At 39.3% G+C, this 23,273-nt stretch overlaps 1 protein-coding gene across 1 annotated transcript in view; it reads right to left on the minus strand.

Moving 5' to 3' along the window:
• Window positions 1–4,118: 4,118 nt before the first annotated feature.
• LOC110446897 (lactase-phlorizin hydrolase-like) overlaps window positions 4,119–23,273 on the minus strand; it is a 51,706-nt gene continuing 32,551 nt past the window's right edge. Inside the window, exons 12-16 of the mRNA XM_021492239.1 lie at window positions 22,648–22,831; window positions 14,495–14,737; window positions 11,520–11,649; window positions 10,797–10,978; window positions 4,119–4,738 (exon numbers count right to left, since the gene is read on the minus strand). Coding sequence (XP_021347914.1) covers window positions 4,539–4,738; window positions 10,797–10,978; window positions 11,520–11,649; window positions 14,495–14,737; window positions 22,648–22,831 — 939 coding nt within the window. The 3' untranslated portion in view covers window positions 4,119–4,538. The remainder of the gene's footprint in view (window positions 4,739–10,796; window positions 10,979–11,519; window positions 11,650–14,494; window positions 14,738–22,647; window positions 22,832–23,273) is intronic.

Genomic DNA, 23,273 nt, shown 5'->3' on the forward strand with positions numbered 1-23,273 from the left:
ATATAGCCGCTTACTGTTTTTGTTAGGGGACCATAGGGAAGGTATCTCTAACTCTCTCTACAGCCGCTTACTGTGTATGTTAGGGGACCATAGGGAGGGTCTCTCTACCTCTCTACAGTCGTTTACTGTTTGTGTTATGGAACCATAGGGAAGGTCTCTCTTAACTCTCTCTATAGACTCTTTCTGTGTGTGTTAGAGGACCATAGGGAAGGCCTCTCTACCAGTCTACAGCCGCTTACTGTTTGTGTTAGGGGTTCATAGGAATGGCCTTTCTAAATCTCTATATAGCCGCTTACTTTGTGTGGTAGGGGGCCATAGTGAAGGTATCTCTAACTCTCTCTACAGCCGCTTACTGTTTGTGTTAACTCTGTTAACACTGTTAAGCGGCTGTGTATCACCATTGTTAGGTGACCATAGGGAAAGTCTCTCGAACTCTCCTTATAGCCGCTTACTGTTTGTATTAGAGGACCATATGGAAGGTCTCTCTAACTCTCTCTACAGTCGCTTACTGTTTGTGTTAGGGAACCATAGGGAAAGTATCTCTAACTCTCTCTACAGCCACTTACTGTGTGTGTTAGGGGACCATAAGGAAGGTCACTCTAACTCTCTCTACAGCCGCTTACTGTGTGTGTTAGGGGACCATAGGGAAGGTCTCTCTAACTCTCTCTACAGCCGCTTGCTGTATGTGTTAGGGGACCATAGGGAGGGTCTCTCTAACTCTCTACAGTCGTTTACTGTTTGTGTTATGGAACCATAGGGAAGTTCTCTCTTAACTCTCTCTATAGACTCTTTCTGTATGTGTTAGAGGACCATAGGGAAGGCCTTTCTAACAGTCTACAGCCGCTTACTGTTTGTGTTAGGGGTTCATAGGAATGGCCTTTCTAACTCTCTCTACAGCCGCTTACTATGTGTGTTAGGGACCATAGGGAAGGTTTTTCTGACTCTTTCTACAGCCGTTTTCTGTTTGTGTTAGATGGCCATAGGTAAGGCCTCTCTAACACTCTACAGCCGCTTACTGTTTGTGTTAGGGGACCATAGGGAAGGTCTCTCTAACTCTTTCTACAGCCGCTTTCTGTTTGTGTTAGAAGGCCAGAGGGAAGGCCTCTCTAACACTCTACAGCCGCTTACTGTTTGTGTTAGGGGCCCATAGGGAAAGCCTCTCTAACACTCTCTATAGACTCTTTCTGTTTATGTTAGAGGACCACAGGAAAGGCCTCTCTAACGCTCTCTATAGACTCTTTCTGTTTATGTTAGAGGACCACAGGAAAGGCCTTTCTAACAGTCTACAGCCGCTTACTGTGTGTGTGAAGGTCTCTCCAACTCTCTATATAGCCGCTTACTGTGTGTGGTAGGGGACCATAGTGCCTGTAAGTCCGTATGATATCCCTCAGGGTGAACTACCAGTCCTTAGGTTAACCCTGAGGATAGAGCGTCAGTCCGTTGGTTAACCCTTAAGGTTCGACTGTCAGTCCGAGGTTGACCCTGATGGTGGATTGTCAGTCCGCGGTTGTTTTTTATGGTGGACAACCAGTCCGTGGGTTAACCCTGAGGTTGGACTGTCTGTCCGCTGTATTACCCTCAGTATTGACTGTCTGTCCGCTGGATTAACATGAGGATGGACTGGCAGTCCACGAGTTGACCTTTGTTGTAGACTGTCCGTCAACGAGTTGCCGCTGGGGTGGACTGTAAGTCCGCTGGTTGACCCTTGAGATGGACTGTCTGTCCGTGGGTGGAACCTGTGGTTTGACTGTCTGTCCGCTGGTTGATAATGAGGTTGGACTGTCAGTCCGCGGGTTGACCCATAGGGTGGACTGACAGCCCCATATTAATATATTGAGGGACAGAATAAAGACCAGTATTCCAAATTGCCAGAAGAAAAACAATTCTGATGTTGTGACCTTTGTTATTTATTTTAATATATTTTTTTTGCCATAATTCCATATGTTGAATATGTCCGTTCCAATATTCAACTAACTTAATTTACATAATTTTATTGTCGCTGGAATCGCCAATATACAAAATAAACAAAACTGCTTGACACAATGTTACAAACAAAACGAAACTTAATATCAAACCATCACTTCTTCATAATGATTGCGATGTAGTTGTTAGTGGCGTGACACCTTAAAATTTAGTATCTGTACTTTGCTAGAGTTAAGTCCCTTGTGGAGCTCTTGTGTTAGGAAGGAAAACTTGTCGTTTTCAAAAGCTGAAAGCGAGGGTGAGTTCAGCACATTGGGGTGCCGGCTGCAGGTATTGGCAGTGGTGGAGGGGTGTCTGGACACCGGACTCGTTGTTGGTCCCGGGGCGGGTTTTTAAACATTACATAGCTGTACATGCAGGTAAGCTGATGTGTTTCTTCTTTTTTAGAGTTGTGAATTTTGAGTAAAGGGTTTATAGGTTTGTTATTTTGAAACCTTTATAAAGCACATGGTTGTTATACTTCGTATGTAAAATGGCCGCCCATGCAGTAGTCGATAAAAGGTGAATATTTTGTTGTTGCAGGGATTTTTGTAAACGGCCTAGTACTCAGCAGTCGGTGATGGCAGGGTTTGACGTCTACTATACAGTATATATATAAGGGCATGCAGTGTTGATGCCTATAGTTTAGTTGCCGCCCAGATATGTGGCATGGTGGTCATGTTGCAGAGTTAGTGCCGTCGGGTGCAGGTCACGTGCAGGATTCGGTTTTGTGGTCGAATCCTATCGAGATCACAGGGTACCGGAAGTGATGTGGCGGGTGGACATAGTGAAGTTTTGTGTGTACCACAGTTGGTGTGTAATAGTCCGGTGTCTATTATAAACTTTTTTATGGAAGTAATATGTATATATGTATATATCAGTTTAGGTAATACTGAGTATATATTTTAAATTGTAATATAATTATACTGTATTTAACAGTGAGTTAACCCACCGAGGTGTACATGAATATTATGAAGTGAGCAGTTCTAGTAGGGATACAGTGGAGAGAACTGTCGTGTGTCAGTACAATAGTACAGGGCTGTTTAATTTCTAAATTATACCGTGAACTCAGTATCTTTGTTGACTTTATGCATGACCAGACACCATGACTAAAGTTCTTCGTGACAATTATAGAAAACCCTTACTCAAAATAAGTACATGCAACAGACAGAAAATCAGCTTTTCCAAGTGCGTTTAGTCAATATGCAAAATGTTAATTTTATCAGAAGATATCGCGCTTGAAATCAGCTAACACAAGTCACGTGACTTGTAAAAAGTGAGCTTCTGATTAGAATAAGTTCAGAAAACAATAACGATGCTTTTCTGATAAGTACGTACACTTATCGACATGCACGAAACACCCGATAAAAGAATGGATACATGAGGTTATATCGTTTCATAAAAAAAAACGTTGTTGTCCCGAATCGCCTTGAGAAATGAGTGTAAAGGTCTTCATCACATCTCATAGAACAGTTCAAAGCAGTGAATTTATTGTCTTTGCCGTAGGAGACTATGTCATATGGCAATCGATTTCTGAGAAGCTGTCATTCATGTCCACTGACAATACGTGATTTAAAAAGTAAGTTTGAGTTCAAGTTTATTTCAGTAATGTAATCTTTTCTGAAATAATAATTTTCCAAGTGATTTTGTTTTCGTGACAAGGTGGTTAACCATGCAGGTGGATTCTCAGTCCGCGGAATGATAGTGAGGGGAGACTACCAGTCCCCGCGGAATGATAGTGAGGGGAGACTACCAGTCGCCGCGGAATGATAGTGAGGGGAGACTACCAGTCGCCGCGGAATGATAGTGAGGGGAGACTACCAGTCGCCGCGGAATGATAGTGAGGGGAGACTACCAGTCGCCGCGGAATGATAGTGAGGGGAGACTACCAGTCGCCGCGGAATGATAGTGAGGGGAGACTACCAGACCCCGCGGAATGATAGTGAGGGGAGACTACCAGTCCCCGCGGAATAACACTGAGGTTGGCCTGTAAGACCGTGGGATATCTATTATATGTTATTCTTTTTCAATATTTTTTTGCTAGAGTCAAATATGTTGAATATGTTTGTTCGAAAATCACCATATTTAATTCACATAATTGTATTATCGCTGGAATCGCCAATATACAAAATGAACGAAACTTAATGACACAATGTAACAAACAAAATCGAAATTTATTATCGCAATTTCACTACGTGTTAACTATCAAACCATAACTTTTTTAATAATGATAGAAAACCCAACCTCAAAATGATTACATGCAACAGACAGAAATTCAGCTTTTCCAAGCAAAATATTTATTTTATCAAAAAATATCACGCATGAAATCACCTAACACAAGTCACGTGACTTGTAAAAAGTGAGCTTCTGATTAGAATAAGTTGAGAAAACAATAAAGATACATTACTTATATGTAAGTACACTTATCGACATGCACGAAACACTCGATATGATAATGGATACATGAGATTATATACTATATCACGGATGAACGTGTTCTAGGAACCTGTGATTGGTCAACACAGAATAAAGAACGTTTTTACTCATTCTGTATCAGATTTAATCTCGATATAATTTTAAATCTCAGGGAAGCCGTTGTTTCGTATAATTTCAGAGTACACAGACACTGAGGACTTCATGGACCGGACGCGCTGTGGACTGTCGAAGTCCACTTGGTACAGTCCGAACTTCTGTGTGTATCCACTGGTCCACTCGAAGTTGTCCATGAGTGACCAGGCCATGTAACCTCGTACGTCCACGCCGTCTAGTCTGACAGCTGTGACAAACAAACAAAGCATGTGATGACAAAATGGCTTTTTTGGAATCCTACTGCATTCTATTAAGATATGTTTTCCTAATTTGTAATCATAAACAGGATTATTGCTAAATGTCAAGTTATTAGGAAAAATGATTCGATACAACCAAAATCGGCCATAAATCTTAAATATTATTAGTTAAACGCCAAAGTTGTACCCAAATAGCGTCATCGCCACTACACCAGAGTTATTGTTGGAAATATCTCATGACAAACAGGGTTTGCTTTGTTTATATTACAAACAAAGAAATATTTTTCCAATAGATGAAAGATATGAATGTCGGAGAATTTTTTTTTATTACAAATATGAAACACAGAAATAGTCTAGGACTAGTCAGAGATATACTCGACAAAAGTCAACCATACCAGATGTGTCGGTGATAGTTATAGCCTTTCATACAAATGTATAATGTGCTATTGAGTTAGCGGATTGAGGGAGACAATTGTTCGGTTTTCACGCTCTGATAGCGAGAACCACCATATCAACATAGATAAAATTAAAGTAAAGTTACATCCAGGTAAAGTCAGGAGAACCATCATATAAACAAAGGTAAAAGTTAAGGAAAGTCATGCCCTGATAGCGAGAACCACCATATAAACATAGGTAAAATCTAAGAAAAGTCACGCAAGGATAGCAAGGACCACCATATAAAAATAGGTAAAATCTAAGGAAAGTCACGCCCTGATAGCGAGAACCACCATATACACATAGGCAAAATCGAAGTAAAATCACGCCCTGATAGCGAAAACCACCATATAAACATAGCTAAAATATAAGGAAAGTCACGCCCTGATCCCGAGAACTACCATATAAACATAGGTAACATTTAAGGAAAGTCGTGTCCTGATAGCAAGAACCACCATATAAACATATGTAAAATCTAAGAAAAGTCACGCGAGGATAGCAAGGACCACCATATAAAAATAGGAAAAATCTAAGGAAAGTCCCGCCCTGATAGCGAGAACTAGCATATAAACATAGGTAAAATCCAAGAAAAGTCACGCCCCGATAGCGAGAACCACCATATAAACATAAGTAAAATCTAAGGAAAGTCACGTCCTGATAGCGAGAACCACCATATACACAATGGTAAAATCCAAGGCGAGTCTCTTCCTGATAGCGAGAACCACCATATAAACATAGGTAAAATCCAAGTTATATCACGACGTTATAGCGCGAACCACCATTTACACATAGGTAAAATCTAAGCAAAGTCACGTCCTGATAGCGATAAACCACTATATAAACATAGGTAAAATCTAAGGAAAGTCACGCCCTGATAGCGAGACCCACCATATAAACATAGGTAAAATCTAAGGAAAGTCACGCCCTGATAGCGACAACTACCATATAAACATAGGTAAAATACAAGAAAAGTCACGCCCCGATAGCGTGAATGACAATATAAACATAAGTAAAATCCAAATAATGTCACACCCTGATAGTGAGAACCACCATGTAAACATAGGTAAAATCTAAGTTATATCACGCCCTGATAGTGAGAACCACCATATAAACATAGATAAAATTAAAGTAAAGTTACATCCAGGTAAAGTCAGGAGAACCATCATATAAACATAGATAAAATCTAAGGATAGTCACGCCCTGATAGCGAGAACCACCATATAAACATAGGTAACATTTAAGGAAAGTCGTGTCCTGATAGCAAGAACCACCATATAAACATAGATAAAATCTAAGGAAAGTCGCGTCCTGATAGCAAGAACCACCATATAAACATAGATACATGTAAAATCCAAGTTAAGTCACGCCCTGATAGCGATAAACCACTATGTAAACATAGGTAAAATCTAAGGAAAGTCACGCCCTGATAGCGATAAACCACTATATAAACATAGGTAAAATCTAAGCAAAGTCACGTCGTGATAGCGATAAACCACTATATAAACATAGGTAAAATCTAAGGAAAGTCACGCCCTGATAGCGAGAACCACCAAAGAAACATAGGTAATATCTACGGAAAGTCGTGTCCTGATAGCGATAAACCACCATATAAACATAGGTAAAATCTAAGGAAAGTTACGCCCTGATAGCGAGAACCACCAAAGAAACATAGGTAAAATCTACGGAAAGTCGTGTCCTGATAGCGAGAACCACCATATAAGCATAGGTAAAATCTAAGGAAAGTCATGCCCTAATAGCGAGAACCACCTAAGACACATAGGTAAAATCTAAGAAAATGTACGCCCTGAAAGCGAGAACCACCATATAAACATAGATACATGTAAAATCCAAGTTAAGTCACGCCCTGATAGCGAGAACCACCATATACACATAGATACATGTAAAATCCATGGTAAGTCACGCCCTGATAGCGAGAACCATCATATAAACATAGATACATGTAAAATCCAAGTTAAGTCAAGCCCTGATAGCGAGAACCACCATATAAACATAGCTAAAATATAAGGAAAGTCACGCCCTGATAGCGAGAACCACCATATACACATAGATACATGTAAAATCCATGTTAAGTCACGCCCTGATAGCGAGAACCATCATATAAACATAGATACATGTAAAATCCAAGTTAAGTCACGCCCTGATTGATAGCGAGAACCGCCATATAAACATAGCTAAAATCTAAGGAAAGTCACGCCCTGATAGCGAGAACTACCATATAAACATAGGTAAAATACAAGAAAAGTCACGCCCCGATAGCGAGAACCACCATATAAACATAGGTAAATTCTAAGGAAAGTCACACCCTGATAGCGAGAACCACCATATAAGCATAGGTAAAATCTAAGGAAAGTCACGTCCTGATAGCGAGAACCACCAAAAAACATAGATACATGTAAAATCCAAGTTAAGTCACGCCCTGATAGCGGGAACCACAATATACACATAGGTAAAATCCAAGTAATATCACGCCCTGATAGCGAGAACCACCATATAAACATAGGTAAAATCTAAGGAAAGTCACGCCCTGATAACGAGAACTACCATATAAACATAGGTAAAATACAAGAAAAGTCACGCCCCGATAGCGAGAACCACCATATAAACATAGATACATGTAACATCCAAGTAAAGTTACGCCATGATAGCGAGAACCACCATATAAACATAGGTAAAATCCAAGTTATATCACGCCCTGATAGCGAGAACCACCATATAAACATAGGTAAAATCTAAGGAAAGTCACGCCCTGATAACGAGAACTACCATATAAACATAGGTAAAATACAAGAAAAGGCACGCCCCGATAGCGAGAACCACCATATAAACATAGCTAAATTCTAAGGAAAGTCACACCCTGATAGCGAGAACTACCATATAAACATAGGTATAATCTAAGCATAGTCACGTCCTGATAGCAATAAACCACTATATAAACATAGGAAAAAACTAAGGAAAGTCACGCCCTGATAGTGAGAACCACCAGATAAACATAGGTTAAATCCAAGTTAAGTCACGCCCTGATAGCAAGAACCACCATATAAACATAGGTAAAATCTAAGGAAAGTCACGCCCTGATAGCGAGAACTACCATATAAACATAGGTAAAATACAAAAAAGTCACGCCCCGATAGCGAGAACCACCATATAAACAAAGGAAAAATCAAAGGAAAGTCTCTTCTGATAGCGAGAACCACAATATAAACATAAGTAAAATCGAAGTTATATCACGTCATGATAGCGAGAACCACTATATACACGTAGGTAATCTCCAAGTAAAGTCAAGTCCTGATAGCGAGAACTACCATATAAACATAGGTATAATCTAAGCATAGTCACGTCCTGATAGCAATAAACCACTATATAAACATAGGAAAAAACTAAGGAAAGTCACGCAAGGATAGCGAGGACCACCATATAAACATAGATAAAATCTTAGGAAAGTCAAGCCCTGATAGCGAGAATCACCATTTACCCATAGGTATAATCTAAGGAAAGTCGTGTCCTGATAGCAAGAACCATTATATAAACATAAGTAAAATCTAAGGAAAGTCACGCCCTGATAGCGAGAACCACCATATAAACAAAGGTAAAATCTAAGGAAAGTCACGTCCTGATAGCGAGAACCACCAAAGAAACATAGGTAAAATTTAAGTAATATCACGCCCTGATAGTGAGAACCACCATATAAACATAGGTAAAATACAAGAAAAGTCACGCCCCGATAGCGGGAATCACCATAGAAACAAAGGTAAAATTAAATGAAAGTCTCTTCCTGATAGCAAGAACCACCATATAAACATAGGTAAAATCTATGGAAAGTCACGCCCTGATAGCGAAAACTACCATATAAACATAGGTAAAATACAAGAAAAGTAACGCCCCGATAGCGTGAATCACCATAGAAACAAAAGTAAAATTAAATGAAAGTCTCTTCCTTATAGCAAGAACCACCATATAAACATAGATACATGTAAAATCCAAGTAATATCACGCCCTGATAGTGAAAACCACCATATAAACATAGGTAAAATACAAGAAAAGTCACGCCCCGATAGCGGGAATCACCATAGAAACAAAGGTAAAATTAAATGGAAGTCTCTTCCTGATAGCAAGAGCCACCATATAAACATAGGTAAAATACAAGAAAAGTCACGCCCCGATAGCGGGAATCACCATAGAAACAAAGGTAAAATTAAATGAAAGTCTCTTCCTGATAGCAAGAACCACCATATAAACATAGGTAAAATCTAAGTTATATCACGTCATGATAGCGAGAACCACTATATACACATAGGTAATCTCCAAGTAAAGTCAAGTCCTGATAGCGAGAACCACCATATAAACATAGGTAAAATCTGAGGAAAGTCACGCCCTGATAGCAAGAACCACCATATAAACATAGGTAAAATCTAAGTTATATCACGTCATGATAGCGAGAACCACTATATACACATAGGTAATCTCCAAGTAAAGTCAAGCCCTGATAGCGAGAACCACCATATAAACATAGGTAAAATCTGAGGAAAGTCACGCCCTGGTAGCAAGAACCACCATATAAACATAGGTAAAATCTGAGGAAAGTCACGCCCTGGTAGCAAGAACCACCATATAAACATAGGTAAAACCTAAGTTATATCACGTCATGATAGCGAGAACCACTATATACACATAGGTAAAATCTAAGTTATATCACGTCATGATAGTGAGAACCACTATATACACATAAGTAAAATCTAAGGAAAGTCACGTCCTGATAGCGAGAACCACTATATAAACATAGGTAAAATCTAAGTTATATCACGTCATGATAGCGAGAACCACTATATACACATAGGTAATCTCCAAGTAAAGTCAAGTCCTGATAGCGAGAACCACCATATAAACATAGGTAAAATCTAAGGAAAGTCACGTCCTGATAGCCTGAACTGCCGTAGTGACAACAAAACCACAAAGCATATTTATGAGCGTGATAAGAAACATAGACCTTCATAGCATACACAAATAGTTAATTAATATGTATATGTAAGGTCTCTTTCCGTGTTTGTACATTGTACGTGTAAATTGTTTTAACGTGTTTGTGTACTACATTGTACGTTTAAGTTGTTTTAACGTTTGCATGCTATATTGTTCATGTTAGTTGTTTCCACACTTTTGTTTCATTCATTTTACGTTTAAATTGTAATAGGGTTTTTTCGTTGTACATGTAAGTTTTTACGTTTTTTTGTACTATGTTGTACGTGTAAGTTGTTTAGATGTTTTTGTGTTCTACATTTTTTGTGTAAGGTGTTTTTTACGTTTTTGTGTACTACATTGTGTGTGTAAGTTGTTTTCACGATTTTGTGTACTGCATTTTACGCGTAAGTTGTAATTGGTTTTTGTATTCTTCGTAGTACATGCAATTTTTTTTATTTTTTTTTGTACTATATTGTATGTGTAAGTTGTTTTGACGTTTTGTGTACCACATTGTACGTGTTTTAATGTTTTCGTGTAAAACATTATACGCGTAATTTGCTGATAGGTCTTCGTGTATTTCGTTGTACATGTAAGTTGTTTTTAGGTTCTTTGTGTACTTTGTGTACCACGTTGCCTCACCTTTCAACATCTCGTTAATGTAACCTCTGTAGTAACGTATACGTGTCTCATCATTCAGCTGGCCTTTGTCGGAAACTCCGTTTTCTGTGACGTAGATCACGGGATTATCATATCTATCGTGGATCCACTTCAGAAGTTTCCTAAGTCCCCAGGGATTAACACGTAACCATGACGACTCTGACCTGCAATCCACCAAAACAGCGACATTAGATTATATTTGTCATACAATATAATACTGCTCAAAGCGTCTCTTATTTCTGCATAACATGTGTGTTCAGCCTAGCCTAACGATGACTTATAACTAGCCACAGGTTTTAAATTATGCATTCATTATACCTCGTTAAGGATTCATTATTAGTAACAGACAGTGTTGAATGAAAAATTGATAAACGAAGCATAAGCTTTTATAATGACGAGAATACAACCTATTCCCTACAATATTCATATCAAACAGGGATCGTCCTTGACCATAGATATCTGCTACGAATTTCTCATGAACATGGATATAAACAATGCCCTTAGTTTTGAAGACATGAACATTTCATGAACATAAAAAAGTATCGATTGTCCAGAATGATAATCCAGAGGAAGCTTTTTTCCCCAGGAGATTGGCAATAGGGTAGTTGTCTGTCTGACCAATATGCATGTAATAGCTAACTAATCATAACTGCCGATTTGTTCATATGTGTTTGAACATTTCTTTGTGCATGTTTGAACTAAAACCTGTTCCAGCAGTTGTCGTAAGTGATGTCGACATCTTGGTCATTTTCATAGCTTTGATCCTGAATCGGTTGGTCAAGTTGAGACACAAGGTTAGACGTATAATGGTTTAAGCCGAGGAAATCCGCGGATTCTGTAAACAGAAACAAACATGATTATTAAATATATTGAAGAGGAATATTGTGTCACTCTTGATACAAAAAACATTAACTTTTTAACCTTTATGGCGTTGTAATGTTGGTGTCTGTTGACAGGCTGTTTAGACTACGTTGAGGCCCTGTATTACTCTGTTGATACACGTAGACCACTACCTACCTTGAGGCCCTGTAGTACCATGTTGATACATGTAGACCACGTATACTACTTCGAGGCCCTGTTTTACTCTATTGATACATGCAGACCACTAAGACTACCTTGAGACCCTGTATTACTCTATTGATACATGCAGACCACTAAGACTACCTTGAGACCCTGGATTGCTCTGTTGATACATGTAGACCACTAAGACTACCTTGAGACCCTGTATTACTCTATTGATACATGCAGACCACTAAGACTACCTTGAGACCCTGGATTGCTCTGTTGATACATGTAGACCACTAAGACTACCTTGAGACCCTGTATTACTCTATTGATACATGCAGACCACTAAGACTACCTTGAGACCCTGGATTGCTCTGTTGATACATGTAGACCACTAAGACTACCTTGAGACCCTGTATTACTCTATTGATACATGCAGACCACTAAGACTACCTTGAGGCCCTGGATTGCTCTGTTGATACATGTAGACCACTAAGACTACTTTGAGGCCCTGTATTACTCTGTTGATACATGTAGACCACTAAGACTATCCTGAGGCCCTGTAGTACCCTGTTGATATTTGTTGATCACTAAGACAACCTTGAGGCCCTGGATTGCTCTGTTGATATATGTAGACCACTAAGACTACTTTGAGGCCCTGTATTACTCTGTTGATACATGTAGACCATTAGGACTACCTAGAGGCCCTGTTCTAATCTGTTGATACATGAATACCACTAATACTACCTTGATGCCATATATTACTCTTTTGATACATATATACCATTAACATTACTCTGAGGCACTATATAACTCTTCTTTTACATTTAGACCACCAATAATACATTGAGGCCCTGTAATACTCTGATGATACATGTAGACCATAATGACTACCGTGAGGCCCTGTATTACTCTGTTGATACATGTAGACCACTAAGACTACTTCGAGGCCCTGTATTACTCTGTTGAGACATGTAGACCATTAGGACTACCTAGAGGCCCTGTTCTAATCTGTTGATACATGTAGACCACTAAGACTACCGTGAGGCCCTGTTTTACTCTTTTGATACATGTAGACCACTAAGACTATCCTGAGGCCCTGTAGTACCCTGTTGATATGTGTTGATCACTAAGACCACTTTGAGGCCCTGTATTATTCTGTTGATACATGTAGACCATAATGACTACAGTGAGGCCCTGTATTACTCTTTTGATACATATATACCATTAACATTACTCTGAGACCCTAAATAACTCTTCTTTTACATTTAGACCACCAATAATACATTGAGGCCCTGTAATACTCTGATGATACATGTAGACCATAATGACTACAGTGAGGCCCTGTATTACTCTGTTGATGCATGTAGACCACTAAGACTACTTCGAGGCCCTGTATTACTCTGTTGATGCATGTAGACCACTAAGACTACCTTGAGACCCTGGATTGCTCTGTTGATATATGTAGACCATTAGGACTACCTAGAGGCCGTGTTCTAATCTGTTGATACATGAATACCACTAATACTACCTTGAGGCCCTGTATAACTCTGTTGATACATATAGACCACTAAGACTATCCTGAGGCCCTGTAGTACCCTGTTGATATTTGTTGATCACTAAGACTTCCGTGAGGCCCTGCTTTACTCTGTTGATACATGTAGACCACTAAGACTACCTTGAGGCCCTGTGTTACTCTGTTGATACATGTAGACCATTAGGACTACCTAGAGGTCCTGTTCTAATCTGTTGATACATGAATACCACTAATACTACCTTGAGGCACTGTATAACTCTTCTTTTACATTTAGACCACTAATAATACATTGAGGCCCTGTAATCCTCTGATGATACATGTAGACCATTAGGACTGCCTAGAGGCCCTGTTCTAATCTGTTGATACATGAATACCAGTAATACTACCTTGAGGCACTGTATAACTCTGTTGATACATATAGGCCACTAAGACTATCCTGAGCCCCTGTAGTACCCTTTTTATATTTGTTGATCACTAAGACAAACTAGAGGCCCTGTTCTACTCTGTTGATACATGAATACCAGTAATACTACCTTGAGGCCCTGTATAACTCTGTTGATACATATAGACCACTAAGTCTATCCTGAGGGCTTGTAGTACCCTGTTGATATTTGTTCATCACTAAGACTTCCGTGAGGCCCTGATTTACTCTGTTGATACATGAAGACCACTAAGACTACCGTGAGGCCCTGTTTTACTCTTTTGATACATATATACCATTAACATTACTCTGAGGCACTGTATAACTCTTCTTTTACATTTAGACCACTAATAATACATTGAGGCCCTGTAATACTCTGATGATACATGTAGACCATAAAGACTACCGTGAGGCCCTGTATTACTCTGTTGATACATGTAGACCACTAAGACTATCCTGAGGCCCTGTAGTACCCTGTTGATATTTGTTGATCACTAAGACAACCTTGAGGCCCTGGATTGCTCTGTTGATATATGTAGACCACTAAGACTACTTCGAGGCCCTGTATTACTCTGTTGATACATGTAGACCACTAAAACTACTTCGAGGCCCTGTATTACTCTGTTGATACATGTAGACCAGTATTAATACTATGATACTGCTGGTTTTAATGGCGACATAACAGAAAAGTTTTAAATTTTCAACTCGTCTGCTTACTTTTGTTTTGTGCAATCTCTTCTGGAGTAAACTCTGGTAGTCTTGATTGGGCGAGCCCCTGAGCTAAGCTCTTTGCCTTCACAACACGTTTCATAACAGATGGGTAGTCACCATTTCCGAAGATTGGATTGGCGAACCATCCCAATTTAAACTGAAGTGCTCTTTCCGCGGCGTATCTGTCCGCGGCCGACCGGTGCTGATTGGCTTCTTTCCAATCACAGTCTAGAGTGATTCCTACCTGACCTGTAATCGTGCGAAAACAATAAGGTAAGGTAATACGGAAATTGTCATACACCCCTACACAACAAGACGAAACAAAAAACAGTTGCTACAGATGGGTACGCGTGTTCTGAACCACATGTGACATCATGAACCCATACAACACAAAAAAGCAGCTGCTACAGATGGATACGCGTATTCTTAATGTCACGTGACATCATAAAGCTACGCACAACACGGGAAAACAGAAGCAGCTACTAAAGATGGGTTCTCGTATTCTAAGCCACAGGTGACATAAAAGCAAAACCAATACAACACGGACAGCTAAAGCAGCTGCTGCAGATTGGTACGCATGCTGTTAATCAAAGGTGACATCAAGAACCCCGTACAACACGGATAAACGACACCAGCTGCTACATGCAGTTACGCAAGTTATATATCACAGGTGATATAATAAATAACCCGTACAACTCAGAGAAACAAAACAGCTCCCACGGATGGGTACGCATGTTCTAATCAACATGTGACATCAGTCAAACTCCAAATTTTGAATATTACATTGGTGTGGTTCAAGATATAACACGCATGTATCTTTCTTGTTTGATAGCACTGAACGAGAAAATATATCAGAAATTTGAGTTAAGGTCTCCTTTTTAAGGCTGTAAGGCTGTCAAACGCTACATATCAGGCATTTTGTAAATTGCTGGAAAACGTTACCTCAGGATATAAAGTTTACTAGGAATGTATAAAATATGGCTTTATAAGCAGGGAAAGACTTCATTTAAACTTTATATTGTGACAATACAAAAATAATGTTCCGCCTGCGCAACGATGTGTTTTGATAATTATAATAAAAAATACAACATTTATATAGCGCCCTATATAATTTGTAAAATTACTCAAAAGGGCTTTACAACATATGGATTATACATAAAGCAAGAAGATAATCATCTCAATGTGCACATAAATACAAATAAAGGGTGGTATGCACATGACGTCTGTGCAAAGAGCACATAGGTCACATTACGATATTTTGGGACATACAACAATGATTCTGTATCCGACCGCAGTGGTCGTGACGGCTGCTACGCTGATATGTGTACACCAACATTTTGTACTGTGACCTGTATCGTACAGGTAACCAGTGCAATGAATATAGCGCAGGTGTAATGTTTTACTTCTTTCGAGTACTAGTAGCCAGATGTACTGCAGTGTTCTGGAGCCTCTGTAGACGATCTGTTAGTTTGTCAGATATACCACAGAGCAGGGCATTACCTTATCCAACCGAAAGGTAGCAAGTGAATGAACCAAAATCTTGCATGCGTCTGTAGTTATAAACTGCCGGATACAGCCGATGTTCCTGATCTTGTAGTAACAGGATTTGGCAATGGCGTGCACTTGTTTCTCCATGTCCAGTGAACTATCAAAGATTACCCCTAGCTGGGACAGTTTCAATAGTTCTTGTTTGTTTGTTTGGTGGTTTGAGTTTAACGGCCCATCGACAAATGTGGTCATTTAGGGCCATGGTGATTTATTTATTTATTCCAAACAAACATGTGAGTAGCGAAAATTAAAATCAGATAAAAATGAACATTTTTAAAAGCATTCTCACTGGATGTGTAAATAATTAAAAATGATAAAAGGGTTAAAATAATATAAGAGATAATAAACAGATTACATGAAATATGTGTTATATATATAAATATAACGTCATATAGGGTAAGGTGGGATAAAAGAATAGAATAGACCGGTGTCTTTCAAATAGTTAGATAATGCTCACGAGTCCACGGAACTGAAAAGAGTTTTCATATCTCGGACTCGGATGTAATTATCAAGAATGTGTTTATAATCGGAACATTCTATTAAAAAATGTTCCACTGATAATGGAGTGTCACATGCGTGGCATGTAGGTGGATCTTCTCGTTTTATAAGGTAGGAATGAGTAGGATAAGTCTGCCCAGAGCGGAGCCGAGAGAGAAATACTTCCTCTCTGCGATCTTTCCGACTCGTAACGCATGTTTCAAGTTTCGGTTGTACTTAAAAAAGTGATCTGTATAGGTCTCGAGAGACCAGCGTTGCTGCCAGTCATCTTGATTGGCTATACTATTATAGATTTAAAATGTGTATATGGTAGTTTGATATTTGTTTGTCGGAGATTTTACGCATTTTCTGCTTCTCTGTCAACAAATTCGTTGCCTAAAATTCCGACATGGCTCGGAATCCATAGTCAAGTTATTTTAGATTTCTTTAAGATACAAGATATGCGAAAAGTAAGGTTTTGTAAGTGTGTTTTAGGGTCTCGTCTGCGGTGTTTATCGATATGGTCGAGGGCTAAACCAATTGCCCATGCTTCGGCAGAAAAGATAGAGGCGCCGTCTGGTATTCGGTTTGAAGTGCAAGAATTAGCAGAACAGCAGGGTTTGTGCCACTTTCTCCCCTTCTTTAGAACCATCGGTGTAAAGTTGTGTATGAGAAGGGTACTTCAAAATGCATTCCCAAAAGGAGGCTTTGTGTTCTTCGGTCAGTACACTGGAGTTCCATCGCTCATGGATTGTACAGTTAAAAATCAGGTGTTTATATTGTCCATGGAGGAACATCAGATATATCAAATTCAGCAATGTCAGTCAAATTTATGTTGAGTTCTTGCAGGAAATTTGAAATTCGGATACCAAATGTTGGCAGAAGTTTTGGGTTTTGCGTAAATATGTTTTGGTATTTTGGGTTTTGCGTAAATATGTTTAGGTATTTTGGGTTGAATATTTGGTTGAAAGCAGGATTTTTAGAGTTTGAGTTTGATTGAGCTTAAAACTGTAATGAAAGTTTTTTCTTTCTGTCATAAAGGAATGGTTCATTCATTTCCACGTAAAGCCTTTTTACAGGCGTTGTTCGAAAAGCTCCAAGGGCTTGACGTAGCTCTTTGTTATTGATTTGGTCTAGCATCTGCAGATAAGAACTGCGCGCCGACCCGTATACCATAGAACCATAATCGAGTTTTGTTCAAATAAGTGATCTGTATAGGCGCAAATGCATTTTATGGCCCGCTCCCCAACGAGTATGAGAAAGGACTCGTATAATGTTTAACGCCTTGGAACACTTTTCGTTCAGATACTTTATATGTGGTATGAAAGTGATTTTCGAATAAAAAATTAGACCGAGAAATTTGGTTTGTTCAACAGGAATTTTAATGTCATCAAGTGTAAGATTTGGGTCATTGTGTGCTTTTCGTTTCTGACAGAAATGCATGCACACAGTTTTGGATTTAGAGAGTTTGAAGCAGTTTTCGTCTGCCCAAATTTGTAATTTGTTTTAACTCTATTGAAGTTGTCGTTCTATCGTTTGCATATTCTTAGATCTGTAGCAGATCAAGAAGTCATCCAGGAATAACGACCCGTTGACTGACCAAGACATTTGACTATATCATTGATTTTAAGACCAAACAGAGTGACTGCTAGGATTCCACCATGTGGGACAATTTCCTGTTTAGACGTATCAAATTTGAACCAACACGGACTTTGAAGTGTCTACCTGATAGGTAATCAGATATGAAATTGGGGAGTTTTTTGGGGGAGAGATCTTTCATGATGCAATACTGCCATGCAGTATCATAGGCCTTCTCAAGATCAAAGAACAAAGCAACAAGGTGTTCCTTCTTGGTGAAAGCCTTGTGTGAATGTCACGAATCTGATGAGATGGTCATTTGTCCATCTTCTGTTTCTTAAACGACTTTGAAGAATGGATATTATATAGTTGGCCTCAAGAAACCAAACCAGCCTTGTGTTAATAATTCGTTCTAAAGTTTTACATACACAACTAGTCAGAGAAATAGGACGATTGTTGTTTGGGTCAGTAGCATTCTTTCCCAGTTTCGGGATAGGTATAAGTGTAGAGATCTTTCAACAATCTGGAATCTTTCCGGAAGCGTAAACTTTGTTGAATATGTAAAGAAGTTCCTTATGTAGTGACATTACGTAGCGTTACATAATATGTAGTGACGAGCCCGGTAGTTGTTTGAGAAATTGATATGGGATATATTGTCTGAACCTAAAGCAGAGTCCTTTGATTTTCTAAGCGAATCAACAAGTTCTGGTTGGATGAATGGTTCATTTTATCTTTCCTTTTTTTTTGTGATTTGAAATTTAGCCGTTTCCTTTTTTTTTTCTTTCTCTAAAGACTGGAATTGGATGAGTTTTTAGCTATGTTTTTTGCAAATGCATCAGCAATTTTAGACTTAGACCAAAAAAAATTATTAATGAGGTGGAAGGATGTTGACTTTTTCCTTTTTCCACTTATTTTTCGAATCATGTCCCATTTTTTGAGGAAGTGTTTGATGATATCTTGAACACATATTCTCTCCAGCTGTTTCTTTTGTGAATTGTCATTGATCGCGAGCCTTTGCCCGCCAAATTTTAAAATCACTGTAGTTTGAAGCGGTCGGGCAGTTCAAGTAGCGTCTTAGAGCAGCTGCCCGATTACTGCGTGTTTTAAAAGATTCTTCTGATGAAAGGAACTTTGTAGGTTTTGAAGCAGATTTTGGTGTTGTCTTTTGGGCAATAGAAGTTAGTGTTTCAGTAAAGGTTTTAATTGGGTCGTCAATGCTCATGAACTGTTCCTCAGTAATCTCATCGGTGTTGAAATTGCATCCAATCTGCTTTGTGTATATTCCATCGAGGTAGAATTTCCTCAATTGAGGACCCTATGTATTTAAGAAAGATGGGAAAGTGATCACTTCCACATCGATCATTGTTGACCTTCAAGTCATAATCAAGTAGAATTGAAGGGTGGCACAAGGATAGGTCGATGTGGGTAAGCGAGCTAGAGGCAGGGTGTAGGTATGTAGGGACGTTAATGTTAAACAAACATAAAGTGTTTATTTAACTTTTCAATACGTCTTCCTATTTCGTCTGTGTTTGGGGAGCCCACAGTCTAGTGTGGCCATTTACATCACCCAGTATTACGAAAGGTGTTAGAAGTTGGGACACGATATTATTAAGTTGGTCATAGTTAAAGCCATCTCTAGGACGAAGATAATTAGTTGTCTGTGTAAAGTTACGCAAACTGCAACAGCTTGTTAAGATGTGTTCAACTTGATACGTCTATGAGGAATATTTTTATTGATAGCCACAGCCGCACCACCCGATGCCCTGCCGCCACCCGTTGCGATATTACAGTAGAGTGAGAAGTGTTTTAAGTTAATTGGGTCTTTGTGCATTATTTCTTGTAATCAGAATATTGCTGGGTCTAGTTCTTTAGATAAATGTTGAAATTCTTCTATATTTGCCTTCAATCCACGGATGTTCGATGTAACTATTTTGTTATTTATTTATGTTTGCTTGATCTTGATGGAGTTGAAGCGTGAAACGTTGAAGCATTCGTCTCTAACTCATCATTAAAATCAAGCAGAACATTAAATCTGTTGGTCGGGTCATCCGATCCTTTGCCATAAATGAAATTTAGATCGGGCACGGCAGGCTTTCGGGATATCTTGAATTTTTTCGGTGGTGGTTTTTCTGCAAGCGATGTTTTTTCTGACCTCGTGCTATGAACAGATAGCTAACGACATCGTTGTACTTGTGAGGTAGGTGCTTTTTGAGGTTGTTTTAGTTTTGGCGACGATGTCGTTCGCGGTTGTGGGTAATTGTTTTGTGGCTTTTTGTTTAGGAGGGATGTGTTTTTTATGCCTTTTGTTTGAACCGTGATGGGTCTCCTACGATGATTTTGCAGGTCTGTTTGTCAGCCATGTCTGAGACTTGTGAGCCCCAGGCAGGTCTGTCTTCAGAAGCTTGTACTGACATATCTTTGACCGTGACATTGCCAACCAGCGCCTTGACTCAAGTCACCTGCGCGTAAGTGGGTGCAGCAATGTCTGCACTCTCGACTTTCCTCCTGGCCTCGGGGAAGGAGACACTTCGGGTGTATTTAACCCGCAATATATCTCTCCCCCGGTTCCAGGTAGGTCGAGAAGAGGCAGCGTGCTTTCCCTCACAGTTGACACAGCGCAAGTTGGCGATGTCACAGTCACTTCGTACTGTGTGACCATCACGGCCTCAATACTGGTACACTGTTTTCCGTCTACATCGTTTTTGTGATGACCGTACTTCTGACAGTATCGTCATCGCAATGGATTTGGGATGTTGACGGAAACATTTTACCTCTGGTTTCCGATTGTTAATGTTTTGGATAGTGTTGGTGTTGAGAATGTGTTTATGAAGGTGTTTGTTCGTACGGTGTCATTGTTCTTTCTGGTCAACATCCACCTCACCTCGGAGACCGATAAACCTCTACAAGGAGATCGCCAATCCCAGAAGCTTAACAAATTTCACATCTCCAGCAATTCCCTTGATGCCTTTCGTTATCAGCAGAGGCGACAACGAGGTCATTCCTTTGCCACTCTGTGTGGAGGACATTACAAGAACTGCGTAAAATGCGTGCTTTTTATGTTGATGTTGTCATGTTTGAGTCATCGTTCTTGTTTTGTCGGTTGTTTAATGATTTTTACCCATGTGTGTTTTTTAATTAGATTCGCTATCTGTGTCCCCGCCAGACCCCGGAGCCCAACAAGAAGACACTACTATGAGTGCGGATATCCAGCGCCAAAGTGTCAGGGATGCACAGAGCAGTATACTTGTAAGAGTATAAAAATTACTGGCACAAATAGTTCTGGCACCGACCTTGAGTTGGGGAGCCATTGTTTGCTGACCTTTTGGGGAAAACACCATTGGTTCCGTCTTTTCCTGATTAATCTCTAGCATGTTGGCGTTCATCCAGGTACTGATGTCTGTCAGACAAGCTTCCAGATTTTCTCATATTGTATCCCAACTCCCCTGTGGTTAGATAACCATATGTACCATGGCGACGACAAATATCCCCGATCGGTTTGGAATATAGGCAATATTTTCGTGGTTCTAACACCGACCCTTGAGGATCCCCGAAATCTAGTATTTTGTCATGTGAGGTGGTAGATCCGATGGCAACACACTGTCGTCGTTCACTCAGATAATACTGTATCGAGCATAGTGTAGTTTCAGTCACTCCATAAGAGTACCCCAGACGGTTGTAAAATATGCCATGGTCGATGACGTCAAATGCTGCTGACAAGTCCAGCATGACAAGCACCGCCTTGTACGTGTTATCCAATGCAGAAGCTATGTCATCATGTACACGTATGAGGGCCGTCTCAGTAGGGTGTCCCATGCGGTAGTCCGATTGCAGAACTTAAAGCACACTATTACATGTAACGTTGAAATAAACATTCTGCTCATTTACTATTAAGTCATTTGTCGTGTCAGGGTTTTAGGGGGATATAGTGGTTCGTCTCTAGACAGAGCTGTCGCGTCCACAGTCAGTTATGAAGGTTTCATTGTATAATGTGCTGTACCAGTTTACTGTGGACTGTTTGTAGATGTAATGTGATTGATATGTGTAAAGGACTTACGCGAAATCTAAAAGATAGCATTTCAAATAAACTGAAAGAATGCAAACAATCAAACATTAAGTATGCACCAATTCCTAAAATATGTGTACGAACGAGAACCGACATATTTGTTAGCCAATGAGTACACAAAAAACTGACGTCATAACTATCATCACAGCTTTAGCCATTTTTACATGCAGAAATTTAATGAGGAAAAAAGTCACACAAAACGACATTTTATTAGTACCAATGTGTTGCTCCTCATTTAAGCATTAAGGTTGGGTTTTTTTCATCGGGGTTTGAAAAGACTTTTTTTTGCAAACTGTTTGAATTCGCGTAATTATTGTTGGAACAACATAAACTTTCATTTATGAAAGCACACACATGTAATACAATAGCATAATCACCGGTTGACCACCGCTGCTTTTTTCACGCCTCTGTGCACAGGTTTCCAAGGACATAATCATCAGTGCATTGATGGAACCCCTGTACTCTAAAGAAGAATAAGTACGGCTGAACTTACCATTATACCTAGACCGGAAGTGATCGTCGTAAGTGTGATAAGCCAGGACATGTGACCGGATGATATTGTGAGCCACCTTGTACACAGCGTTACCAGGGCTGTAAACGCCCGGGGCAAATACTCCGATACCGTATCCCAACCAGGAAACGACGAACGCCTCGTTAAACGTAATCCAGGATTTTACCTGTAAAATACAAAGTCAGTTATGCTCATAATACAATCACGTATATTTGTGAGAGAAAATATACATTTGTAGGTAACGTTTTAAACTAAAAACGAATATTTTGTTTCTGTTGATTTTGTTTTTAAAATAGTAAGCGCCGATAATGACCAGCATGGATACTATGACAATATGTTTATATGCATTTATATTAACGATTCGAATTGTTCTTATTTTTCACTATATATTATTTTTTATATACCACTGTCAAACAACGTACTTAATTGTGTGTATACCACTGTCAAACAAAGTACTTTATTTTGTATATACCACTGTCAAACAGAGTATTTTATTTTGTATATACCACTGTCAAACAAAGTACTTTATTGGATATATACCACTGTCAAACTAGGTACTTAATTTTTGTGTATACCACTGTCAAACAAAGTTGTTTATTTTGTATATA

The sequence above is a fragment of the Mizuhopecten yessoensis genome, unplaced genomic scaffold, assembly GCF_002113885.1.
Source record: "Mizuhopecten yessoensis strain PY_sf001 unplaced genomic scaffold, ASM211388v2 scaffold3029, whole genome shotgun sequence".
Lineage (NCBI taxonomy): Eukaryota > Metazoa > Mollusca > Bivalvia > Pectinida > Pectinidae > Mizuhopecten > Mizuhopecten yessoensis.